The following is a 13,791-nucleotide window of genomic DNA, read 5'->3' as shown; positions in this document are numbered from 1 at the left end:
GTAGGACGACATTATTCACAAATAACATTTTAAATGTCGATGTGGAATTTTAATGTGGCTCATGTTTGAACACCTCTTTATGGAAATGTTAATGTCATATATGTGTTTCTGTTAGTGGTAATCTGTCATCTGTGATGTGATTATTATTTTGAAATCCGATTAAATCCAAAACATTACTTTTCACTAATTTTATAACAAGCCACGTCAGGTAATTTTTGGCAAACAAAAATAGCTCCATTTCACTGGCTAGATCAGAGCCTGATGCTGACTCCAATTTGAAGTGAGTTTATAACAGCTGTTGTACCAACACTGCATATTTTCTTGCATTTTAAATTTTGTACCTCTTCTTTCACAAATTATTGGTTATCTACATGTACACAATTTCCTTAATAATATTCTTTTTCTCATTTCAGGTTCTAACCAAGGTGAGAAAGCTGAAATTGGTATATTTGTTGGCATGTTGGAACAAGAAACTGATACAGAGAGCTCCATGGTCTAATGGATAAGCTGCTGGACAATCAAGCTGATGACAGTGGTTCCAATCCTGTCAAAGCTGGCTCACACATTCATTCATCTTTCTCATTTATCACCCTCTTTCTATCATTCTCATTATCTTAATATAAAAAACATTACTATGAACTGTTTGACAAACATTTTAAATAGCTAGTAGTTTTGGGGAGAAATGTATTCTGTAAATCATGAAATTAATGCGAACAAGATATTAATGCGAACAATGCGTCTGATGTATTTGGTGCATTAATTATTTGACACATTTATATAATTAACATATATAACTAGCCTACAGGGATTTGTTTTTTTAGCTTTTTATCTGATTTCAGCTTTTTTGTGTAAAATAATTTTCACAAAGTTTACTATAGACTGGATTTGATCTGCATGCAATGCTAAAAAAAATGACCTTTATATAGGTATAGTACAGATGTTTCAGCTTTTTAAAATCAGTTCAGCTTTTATTTTTAAATGCCTATCACATCCCTGCATCTAGAAAGAAAAGAAACAACCAAAAGTGTATCTGTTAGAAAGTAATCATGTAATGAACAATTCAAAAACCAAATGGCTAGCTTCCATTGGTTTGACTGTCAAAACAAATGCCAACTGCTACTGTTTAATTGATGTGAGCTAAAATTATAGTACATTCTGTCAAAAACTTTTAATTTTTTTGTTTTGCAGTGTGATCTTTAAAAGTTGTATTTACCAGGCGTTTTAATAAAAATATGCATTTTAGTCTGTACCTGTCCCAATGTCATGATGCATAATTTTCATGATTTACAGTATACAGTGGAACCTTAGTCCAGATACTATTGTTTTTCCAAAAATTATCTGAATTTACACATTTCCGTAGTTATTTACCTTGAATGGTAAACCAATACAAAAAATAAAAATTAAGCAACTAATACAGATTTATAATAAATCAAATTGAATGCTCTAATGGTGTTGTTAAACAGAACAAACTTTAACGTTTACCGTCTTTATGATCTTGATCCACTATGCTATTTTATGATGACATGGGTGAGAGTTACTGATTTTTTAAAATGTGTATTAAACATGTTAAGAATTTTAATAATGCATAACCAGAAAAACTGAAAATGTTAGTGCAATAACAAAACAAAAAAAACCCCCCAAAACCCCAACCCTCACATCCTCCTTTATGTAATTTCTGGTAAAAACAAGCTACAGGGCATTTACTCTGAATCCAAATACACTTAAAAAGACTTTGTAAACCAACACTTTCTATATTTTATAATTCTAAAGAATTTTGTTCATATTTAATAGCTATATTTACAATATTATATTTTGATGATATGTTTTCTTTCTCAGTATATCCACAATCTTGGTTCGCCTGATGACTGGCAGTTTGTTGACGTGTATGGTCTGGAGGATGACTTGTTAATGATGGTACCACGGCCAGTAGCTGCTCTCATGCTCTTATACCCATGCACTAAGAAGGTCAGTATATATACTACATTATTATATATCATTTAGTGAAATATCTTAAAATATCAGTGAAATAAGTGTTATCAGTCACTTAGTGACAATAACACATTTTAGAGTGAACATTTCACTATTTCACTCTAAAATGTGTTATCGTCACTATAGAAAGAGGTATCTTCACTGTAAGAAATCCAGAACTATAGTGCTACTGGCATTTTAAAAATAAAGGTAACTGCCAAAAGTTATGTAATAAATAGAAAATTTCATGTTTTTTGTCACATATGATTTATATCTCATCTCGTGAAGTTTGCAATCATATCACACTCGTCACTCAAGCGCGACTCGTGAGATTTGATTGCAAACTTCACTCGATGAGATATAAATCATATTTAAAAAAAAAAATGAAATATCGTCTATGTAGTAGGCCAAAGAATTATTTACTTTCTGAATTGTTTATTGCCATAATAGTACAAATTTGTTATATACTTGTATCACATAAGACATTATTCCCAACAGAACAGCTAATACATATTTAAGTGGAATTATTTATGATGTTCATCATTCCGTCAATATGGGACCTCCGACCTGATGTGCCTCTCTCAAAATTTTGACAATTTGATTGCATTTTAAACTATAGGCCCGGGTACTGAATTTAGTCCATGCTTGAATGCCATGCACGTTTTCATAATAATATATTTTTAATTATAATTAAAAATTGCATCACAAATTCTTTGCTACACAAAAATGCATTTGACTAGCAAACCATGATATTTGTGTCACATTTTGCGATGCGATACCACTTATTTTGCGCCCTGCACGCGTTTATAGTGCGAAAGATTTATACCACTCGACTGCTAAGCGGTCTTGTGGTATAATATTTTTACGCACTATAAACGTGTGCAATAAATAACATGATAAAACAATTGGTATGTGCTTCTATGTATTATATAATGACATTAATGTTGCTTCATACTTGTTGTTTGTTTTTTCCTCCAGGTTGAAGACAATCCGATCGGCACTGTAAGCCCCGACTTGACAGACAGTGTTTACTTCATCAAGCAAAGCATTCGTAATGCATGTGGAACCATTGCCATTGTCCATGCCCTAGCAAATAATGCTAACAGCATTAAGTTTGATGGTAAGGTAGTGAGTGTCTTGAAACGGGCATCAAAATTAAATAATTTTCTATAGCTTCCAGAATAAGACATCTTTTTTCTTTTTTTTTAACACATTTTGCTCAAGTTTTATTGTCTTGTCTATATTCAGATTGTAATGGAAATTCCAAAAGAAATTTCAAACCCCATTTATTTATAAGTTTTGGAATTAACCACTTCATTCCCAAGCTCCAGTATTTATCTGACACCAACATTAACTCCAAAGAAGTGAGATGGACGAGGGGGGATAATCACAAAAATTTTTAAAGTTTAATTGAGTTTACTGACAAAGAAGTGTATATTGTTACTGCTGGTTTTAATGTGAAATAAGAAAACAAAGACAAATTATTTTATTTAATTACATTTCGTGGATGTTTCATAGTTGTATATTTGAAAACCCCCACAATTATCTTCTTATTTAAGCCAACTTACAAAATATTCTTCTCTTTGAAAAACGCCATGAACAAGTAGTCTTTATATATGTAAAGGTATTTACATAGGTTGTCAATTTTGTGAATTTTTATTAATGTTGGTTTCCTTGTTTGTGCTCGGGTAGATGTGAAGTTATAATTTTTTTCACAATTACTACATCATTATCAATTAAATTTGGTGGGAAGCTTACTTGACCCATGGAGAAATGAACTCATGACTTTGGTCATTCTGACCTGCTTCCCCCTCCCCCACCTACCACATCCCCCTCCCCCTCCCCTCTCCCCTTCCAGTTGATCGTTTAGGCTCATGGGCCTCATGTTTGTTTACAGTTTGTTTAATAAAATGTTTTACTGTGACAGACAATCTTGCATGATTTTCATTTATTTTTCTTCTTGTATTCAATTAAGATTCAAGCATGCTGATCTGGGCATAAATATCAGCTATCTGGTTTTATTTTACAGCTGACAAGTATTTCAGCAAGTTTATTGAAGAAACCAAAAACATGTCTCCATCTGAACGAGCTCAGTTCTTGGAAAAGGACAAGGTATAAAACAAGGAATTATTTGAGGTGTCTATAGCCGCTTGAAAGGCAATCTTGTAGACCATAACACTTTGGTTTGAACCATCTCCAAATAATTATCTGTTGAAATTTGCTAAGAATATATATAATTCTTCATGTACAGTAGATTTATAATTATCTGTTGAAATTTGCTAAGAATATATATAATTCTTCATGTACAGTAGATTTATAATTATTTTAACTTTAAATGATTTCCTTACTTGTTTTGGGAGGTTGTATATCTTGGAAAAATCTTAAGTACCGTTCACTGTATATAATATGGTCATGTGACAATAGTGGGAGTAATTATTGTTCTGAAATTCATGTTATGTTTTTTCAGTCGGTAATGTTAATAATGAGCTTAATTTATTTATGACATCACTTTACAGTTTAATGCACCCTCCCAACAAAACAATAATATTAAAAATATAATACTTGTTTGAAGAAAAAACACCCTTTTATATCTTAAATTTGCTATATGAAAGACTGGTCCCAGCACAGGTCAAACAAAGATGGCGGACAGTTGGAAAGAATACGTTTTTACCATTGAAATGACAATAAAACAAGTAATTTTTAATTATTATTCATCAAACTTATAATGCATTCAAGAACAAAAAACTGCATGATGGGGTGTTTTATTTATACTGTGCACAAATTATTGTTATATAATCTGTGAAAGGCTTAGGGTCTGATCAAAATTTATAAGTCACGGTCGGGAGTATTTTCGATCAGAATTTTATGCTCCAATTTGTTGCCTCCGTGTATAAGCCGACTCCCTTCTTTTGGAAAGTGTTTCTAGACTTCAAAAGTCGGCTAATACACGGCAATATACGGTATTTGCATTTCATGTGAAAGCAGTCGGTCTTGGATCTATTTAATTTTTGGATGTAAACTTCAAAATTGTCCTCTCAATTTTTTACTGTCCCAGGATAAGCCCCTGGCTATCCAGAGACAGGCCCCGGGATGGACATGCTCGAAACTCTAGTGGTATATGAGCATGTAAAAATTATTCGCACTCGCACTCGCATAATGTACAGCAATATTGATGCAACAGTGATTTTTGTTTATCCCTCAAAGTGTTTGACATATCTTTTTCATATAATTGTCTGTCTGTAACTCTCTCTCTCTCTCTCTCTCTCTCTCTCTCTCTCTCTCTCTCTCTCTCTCTCTCTCTCTCTCTCTCTCTCTCTGCCACCCTTCCTCCTCTCTCTCTCTCTCTCTCTGCCACCCTTCCTCCCACTCTCTGTCTCTCTCCCTCCCTCCCTCCCCTCTCTGTCTCTTTCTCACTCTGTCTCTCTGTCTCTTTCTCATTTGGTGAAATAATTTCATGCAATAATTGATATTTTGTTAAAAAATAGTCAAGTTTCTGCAATTTTTTAAGTTTAATGGAAAATTTAGTGAAATTTTCTGCTTACACAGAGCTAGCCCTGCCTCTCTCTCTCTCTCGTTCACTCTCTGTCTCTGTCTGTCTGTCTCTCTTTCTCTCTCCCCCCATCTGTCTGTGAAAAATAATAAATCTGGAAACGTTTGTAATGATATTTAACTGGACAATTTAGATTCTGTTTTCTCTTTTAGAATATGGGAAATATACATGAAGAAAGTGCGATGGAAGGACAAACAAGGGTAAGCAAAATTGTACTCATTACTTTATTGAATTAGATTGATTTCCATTATAAATAATAGGAATGTGACAATATCGGGAGGCATCCTGTCATATCTGTAATTTTAAAGATATAGTGAAGCTTGCAAACTGTATCTGGATTAACAAAGTTCAATGTGAAGAGTTGTCTCTCTTGAATTACGAACATGAAAGCCAATGCCGTGTCAAAGGTGTTTGAAGATACTAGCAACTTGCGTGGTGGATTTTTTTGGGGGGTAATTATTAATTTGAACCCATAGATCAAGATATTGCACTATTTCTAATGTAATACGAGAAAGCCTGGTAACATTGACCAATAAGTGCTATTAGAATGGAGGATTTTTCATGCCAATACCAGCTCTAACCTAAGTGAGTGCACCATTAGGCTCAATGGGTAGGTGTAAGGCCACATACACTGATTTTCACTCACTTCACGGGTGTGATTATGGGTGTGTCTTTCGAGTGTATGACCCAACATGGGGGATTTTTATCCAGCATAGACTGCAGGTTCCGCGTACCCCGGGCTCAGGTGATACCGAGATAGCTCAATTAACAGCAAGCGTGGAACATGGCCCTGTCAAGTAGTCCCATACCAAAATGGAAATACTGCCGCTTCACCATTCATTTCATCATTATCCATGTTTGTAACGTCCAAAACAACAAAAAATGTCTTTATCTCGGTGTTAAATGTTTGTGGTTTTTAAAAAAAAAGAATTTGGAGATTATAGCATCTTACAGAAGACATCTTGTTTCATGAACGGTATCATAGTGCAATTATACGTGTGCCTAGTGCTTGGTTTCTTGTAAAAAGGCCAAGTTTGTGTATTTAAATTTTTTTAAATTATTGAAGTACATTTATACTATCATATGGATCCAATCATCGTGATTTAGCTGTCTAAATCAGTTAATCATTTTGTGGACTCGGTATTTTATCATCATATTGTTTTATCTGTAATATAACAGATAATTTGCTTCGTCTTGATCTTGTTAGCTTATGAAATTGCTAAAAATCAGGGTTTCGAGAGTATGATAGCCCGACTCCCATGGCTGGTGATATTCAGTGTTATCTAGTAAATAACTACTATTGCCATGCCCGACGGTTTGTGAATATTTTGGTCATATATTGCAGTTAAGTCTATTTTGTAAATATGATTATCCTGTCCACATCCCAAACCCCCCCCCCCCCCCCCCCAATGTTAGTGTTTTTAGGCTCTATCTCTATCTTTAGGTAACATATTTGATTATTACTAGTATATAGTAAAATTGTATTAACTTTAAGTAAATTAGGGCTAGTGAATTTTTAATCGTGGCCAGTAAATTTCTAAAATCACTGATCCCATGGCTAGTGGATTATATAAAAATTCCAGAATCCCTGCTAAAAATTCTCCACCTCCCTGTCTCTCCTGCCTATTTTGCTTCCTTCCTCAAGTGTTAAGTTAACAAATGTTAAGAGTCCACAGAATAGTTTAAAATAAATTGAGGTGTCATTCAACAAACATTCCTTTCCTTTCTTTTTTGTAGGCTCCTTCTAGTGAAGAATCGGTTAATCCCCATTTTGTAGCTTTTATAAACAAGAATGGAAAGCTCTTTGAAATGGGTGAGTATTTGAATTTACTGATACTTAATCAAGTCCAGAGAAGCAGCTCAACTTAACTTGACTTCGGTGATGACAATAGTCCTAAGGACATAACCCATTCTAGTTAGACAGATGGGAGTAGGGAATAATATTCTTACAAGTAATACCGATTGTGAGAAATGAACAGAACATTGATAATTTATAAAATTAAGTTTACACTGTGACCCGAAAAATGTATTTGTGTTTTAACAAAGAATTTGTTTTAAATATGTAATAATTATAGTCAGTATGAAGGCTTGCGCTCTTTGTTAATAACATCTTTTAGTAGTAGCAAACTTAGAATAGTTTCTTTATATTAACAAAAAATTAAATAAATAAATAAATAGAGGTTATTATCAGTGTTTTTCGGTGTCATCAATATCATATATTAGGAATAAAAATTGTATTATGCGAGCCTCTAATATATGATATTGACGATACCGAAATAAACGAGGGTAATAATCTCTTTATCATATAAGCTCAAGCTTAATACAACGTGTTTTTGTAAACTGTACACGCAACTTTAATTCCAGTCCGCCATTACTAGATATTCAAATGACGTAAGAATATATGGCGCGGTGTATTTTTGAATGGAAATGACGTCAAACTTGAATCCTTACATCAAAATAAAGTTATGCCTAACATTTTTTGTTTTCTGGACACTGGACAGCTTTCAGTGTCAAATTGCCATTGAAATGTTTTTATTTGATGACTATGAATGCAGGGCTGCGTACTTGTACGGATTGGCCGTATTTTGTACGGTTAAAATGCCGACTTGTACGGCGTACGGATTTTACCGCTGATTGTACGGGTACCATCACTGCAAAAATACGGGTTTTTAATATATATAAAAAAAGTATTTTAATGTGCAAATTATGGTCAAATAAAGCTTTCGTTCATATACTTTCTCATTCTTGTACTTTTTTCATTGTCATTTCTTAAACATCCCCTCCGTTCAAAATCGCCCCCTGAAACACATGCCGCCGACCCCAGGTACACACACCTGCAGCTGGCATAATCGATCGAGTTTGCAACTTGCTGTACATGAAGTGACATCTGTTGATAGTACAAAGTACGCGAAGCAGTCTATTCTACTGTAAAATCATTTATTTTCATGCAAAAACCCCAACATTTAGTGCGAAATTTACGACCCCATGAAAAATCAGTGGTCAGTGTTCCTTATCAATGCTACATGTATGCTTAAAACCAGTCTTCAGGAATTACGAGTGTTTTGCGCCTTCGCGGTCATTAAGTCTATTCAGTACTTAATTAGTGTCTAATTATATTGATGTAGTAAACTGGGGGGAGGGGTGTCTTATAATAAATTCTCCATCGATGTCATTTGTTAATCACGTGGTATGAGTGAATGAGAGCATGGAAGTGTCGTAATGGTCGACTGGTGATTACATTTTATTGTTATCAGTGTCTTTCTGCACCTGTATCTATGCCTAAAAACAATTGCAGTCGCCGCCCCGGCTTAAGCTGGGTTTATACTTTTGACACCATCACCCGCCGTAATACGCTAGCATACGGTCGCAGCCGGCGGCTGCCGGCGTTCGCCAGCACATACATTGTAGGTTTATACTATACTTTAAACATCAGCGAGCACTCGCTGTAAACCAGCACATGTCGGCATCAAAAGTTCCAGAGATCGTGTTGAACTTTCAAGATGTGCGCTTGCAAACGCCAATAATTCAGCCAATCAGAAGTAGCCACATCATTCCACAACACATATAATATGGAATTTTACTCATTTAGGCCTACTCAGTTTACTCATTCTCTCATTGGGTTTTTCTCCGTCCCAACCATTGTTTCACAACTGGACAAAGTTCATGGTATGTTTAATCCTGTCTGTGATATGATGCATATAAAATATCCCTTGCTACTAATGGAAAAATGTAGCGGGTTTCACCTGAAACTGTCAGAATGACCATTATGTTTTTGACGTCCAATAGCCGATGATTAAACAGTTAATGTGCTATTGTGGCATCGTTAAATAAAAAGAAACTTTACTTTCAATTATAACTGCTGCATTAGCATTTATGTCAGCCATCTTAACATCTGGTAAAATTGAAATATCTCCGTGGAACCTTGAAAATAGGTCGGCGCCTGCGAGCGTTGATTTACTCTTGGGACAATGACGCTAAACGCGCGATCAAGTGACTGCCGGCAGTCGCCAGTTGGTGCTGCCAATCGGTTTAGCGTATGATGGCGTCAAAAGTATAAACCCAGCTTTGTGCTGTGCAAATTAGTTCCACAGGGTTCGTACAGTCGTGGAAATCTTGGAAAGTCATGAACTTTGTAAATGTACTTTTCCAGGCCTGGAAAGTCATGGAATTTTGATATTGGTCATGGAAAATTAAAATCTATCAAAATACATTTTTTTACTGCATATATTTTAAAACTAATCATAAGTTTTAAAATTTAAGTAGCAAAAAAACATATATATATTTAGATAAATATTCATTTTCTGTGAAAAACTATATATACGATATTAGGTGACTAATGGAAATACCTCAAGCTGTAATCATTTTCGTAGTACAAAGAATCAGCATAACTTTTATGTTTTGCACAATATTGAACAAAGCTAAGTAGCAACATTATTTACTTTACTGAAGTCATCTGATGCATGTAAAACATAAATGTTAATTAACCTGACCTTAAATACGAACTGCATTTAAATTAAAATTGAAAAGAACAATTTCCTTTTTTCTTTTTTTTTTTTTTTTTTATTTATTTTTATTTTATTATAGTATTGTTTTTTGTTTTTTTGTGGGGGGGTTTTTGGTTAGAAAACAATGTGTATAATAATCTTTATTATTAATAAAAAAAATATAATTAATATCTAAAATATCAGATGGTATAAATAGTACAAAAAAGGTTCTATTTATAAATTATAGGCCTAATCGAGTTAAATTAATTCTGTACTTTTAAATTATGAACTTAGTTGAGATATCTCACCTTCAGTACTCATTTGATGTCAGAATGAATGCATGAAACGGTTACAAAAACATGATTTAAATAATTCACGTGTAGGTAAGCCTATATCAATAAATAATTAATAAGTTTTGTAATTTTAAGGTGTTTTATTCCCTCCTCTGTGGTTTTAAGAGAATGTTGTCAATAAATCCCAGTAATGGGAAATTAGGTGATAGCCTCACTTCACCTTTGACTTTGTACAGAACATATTACAGATTGTACAGAAACTTTTATTCAATAATTACAGGAATACAGAATTTTGGGGCAAAATACAGGAAAATATCAACTATCTTACCGTAAATATTTACACAGGGTAAGCAGCCCTGTGAATGCATACGTCAGTCATGGAGTGTCACCCAAGTACGTTTGCTTAAATGTCAATAAACCTAGTGCCAAGACCTCTACTAATTTTCATATAATTTGCAAAGTTATCAAATTCTTAAAGTATGTGATCTGAAAAATATCACATACTTTGATTGCACTGAAAATGTAAGATTATATGATAAAGGGTGGTACCATTGTTAAAAAAAATAGCTTATCCAAAAGTTGACAATTATCAATTAAGTAATATATGTAAAAACACTGGATGGGGGAAATGACCATGGGAATTTCTACTGGAAGGGATTTTATTATGGTATAAGCACGTACAATGGACAATATTTAAAATTGTTAGGTAGCCAGAAGTTTAACTAGGTAACTAATTGTACGGTTACGTCATTTTTTTTTTAAACTTTTTTTTCTGGTTGTCTTAATATACTACTCAAAAGAATTTAAGGGTCAAAAATGTATAACCAAATAAGTTTCAGAGTGTATTAGATTGATGATGTAAACTACACCAAATTTTTTATTTATTGTTCCATATTTACAAAAAACCACAAATAAACGTCACTGTATACAAGAAAGTCACATGACATGCTGTCAAAGTTGAAGTTTGTCAAACATGGATTTTACACATTAGAACATTCGTTTAATAGTGTGTGAATCCACCCCTGGCGCGAATACATTCGACACATCGTTGCCTCATGCTGTTGATCAGATGTCCCGAACTCTCCTGCCTAATTCGTCCCAGGCGTGCTCTATTTGGGGCCAAGTCAGGCGAATATGCAGGCCAATCCATCCTGGCGATACCTTGTTGTCTGAGAAAGTCCGTTACCACCCTGGCGCGGTGGGGTCTGGCATTGTCATCCTGCAGAACCGCCCCGCCGCCAATCTGCTGAAGGCCTGGGAGAACCCAACGGCCGGATAATCTCATTCAGATAGCGGATTCCATTCAGATTGCCATCCACCACATAGAGGGGGGTCCTGTGGTGGATAGAGATGCCGCCCCACACCATGACGCTGCCACCACCGAACCGGTGACGTTGTTTAACGTTAACGTCAGCGAAGCGCTCCCCAGGACGTCTGTAGACACGAACCCGACCGTCGTTGAACTGGAGACTAAACCTGGACTCATCAGTGAACATCACTCGACCCCACTGAACACGTTGCCACCGCAGATGAATCGTGCACCAGTGATGTCTGGCCGTTCTGTGACGTGGTAGGAGTGGTGGTCGAACAGCCTGGCGACGGCAGCGTAGATTATTGGCTCTCAGACGATTGCGTATGGTTTGATCAGACACTCGAGTTCCAGTCGCAGTCCGCAGATTGTCACGTAATCGGTGTGCAGTGGTTGTGCGTTGACGTAGAGCCATATTGGTGATGTAGTGGTCCTCTCTATTTGTAGTGCTTCGGGGTCTTCCCGAACGTGGACGATTTCGAACAGAATTCGTTGCTTGGTACCGTTGCCACAGTCGGCCAACGACACTATGACTGACACCAAGTCTCAGAGCAACATTTCTTTGTGTATTGCCATCCTGAAGCCAAGCAATAGCCCTTCCTCGATCTTCGATAGTCAGTTGACGTCGTACCATTGTCGAATTTGGAGTGTGCACCGTACACTAACGCAAGCTCCAATTATACGGAAATTCAGCATTGGGAACATGGAATACACATGCAAAGCGTGCAAATGAAGCGCTTTGTGAAAAAGCAAGTTATGGGCACTTAGCAGACCTTTTGCTTTCGCCCTAATTTACGTGCAAATGTAAGCATGTTTTCGCCATTAGAACTAGTCGACAGTGTCAATGAGAGTGGATTTTAATTCATTTATGGGTTGCTTAGACCCACTTTCGTCAAAATGGAACAATACCATGCATGACATTATGGTCTAGCTAATATAATTGACATTCAGAAAATAATGTCGAAAATATCGTCTGACCCTTAAATTCTTTTGAGTAGTATATTTTATTATTTGTTTATTATTATTATTTTTTTATTTTATTGTCCCCAGAAATACTTGGCAGTGTCAGGGTTGAGGACCCTGAGCTCACTGACTTATACATATTTTAAATATATTTCATATATATACAGAATATTTACATGTACACAGTGTTCGTGTTTAAAACATATACTGCATTAAAAAAACTCTCTCACCCATTCACCTACTCACCCAATCCCCCCCCCCCCCCCCCCCCCCCCCATCCACACACACACACACACAAATATTACGATTATGTAAATTTGACTGCTGATGTGCTAGGCATCAGTGTCCAAAACTCACTCTGGAACAGTATAGTATAGAATAGATGCATTTTTGGAACACATGAATAACGTTCTGGTGATCCTTAAGTTTACAACTTTTAATTTTAAAATGTAAAGATTCACCACTTAGCAGTTCGTTTGAATTTAAAGGTGTGTAACTGATGGTTCGTGTGAAATATTGTGCCCTGACATACATATCTCTATTAAAATAAAAAAATATTAATGTACAAAACTTGCTGCTGTTATTATGTAATAAAACAATTATTGGCCACTATCAGTCTTTATATCAATTTTTACATTATTCATTGATTTTTTTTTAACGCAAACGGTTACTATTCAACAAAAAAAACTCCCACTATAGTTTTAATTTTACCCGTGCAGTTAATTTCCAAGGTGATAATTAGAGGGCTAGTTGAATTTGAGAAGGGCCAGTAAGATGTTTCTTCAACTAGCCCTGCTGGCGACCTTGATTTTCATGTTAATTTTCAACCCTGTCTATGGTGGGGAGATAAGCCATATTTTAACTTTTATTTATATAGAAAGGGCCTGTTATTTCTAGTCTTGTTCTGATAACAAATCAACAAGAAACCACATGATCGGGTGTATCCTGCCTTTTCACGGGTTTGTTGATCGATCGTAATTTTGTTTTGTCATACACAATTATTTTTAAGTAACTTATTTCATAAAATTCACTGCAGAGATATATGTAAATATAACTTACACCTAAATAATAAAATGATAAATGTTAACTAATATGTTTTTTAATCGTAGATTAACCCATCTGACAGGTTTTCATTTTATCATATTACCATAATTAGTAATTCACGTGAATCAAAGGAAAACTGACACTTGTAAACAGACAACTACTTCGTTTTAAACTTAAACA

The 13,791-nt window shown here is 35.0% G+C and overlaps 1 protein-coding gene across 1 annotated transcript in view; it reads left to right on the top strand.

Annotated features, from left to right (window-relative positions):
• Window positions 1-13,791, top strand: part of LOC121374949 (ubiquitin carboxyl-terminal hydrolase-like) — a 59,356-nt gene that overhangs the window by 12,277 nt on the left and 33,288 nt on the right. The window contains exons 2-7 of the mRNA XM_041502092.1: window positions 414-425; window positions 1,837-1,965; window positions 2,947-3,088; window positions 3,998-4,080; window positions 5,671-5,718; window positions 7,256-7,331. Coding sequence (XP_041358026.1) covers window positions 414-425; window positions 1,837-1,965; window positions 2,947-3,088; window positions 3,998-4,080; window positions 5,671-5,718; window positions 7,256-7,331 — 490 coding nt within the window. The remainder of the gene's footprint in view (window positions 1-413; window positions 426-1,836; window positions 1,966-2,946; window positions 3,089-3,997; window positions 4,081-5,670; window positions 5,719-7,255; window positions 7,332-13,791) is intronic.

This window comes from Gigantopelta aegis, chromosome 6, assembly GCF_016097555.1.
Source record: "Gigantopelta aegis isolate Gae_Host chromosome 6, Gae_host_genome, whole genome shotgun sequence".
NCBI classification, from domain to species: Eukaryota; Metazoa; Mollusca; class Gastropoda; order Neomphalida; family Peltospiridae; genus Gigantopelta; species Gigantopelta aegis.
Note: the sequence above shows the minus strand (reverse complement) of the source record. Positions and strands in the feature narration are given on the sequence as shown.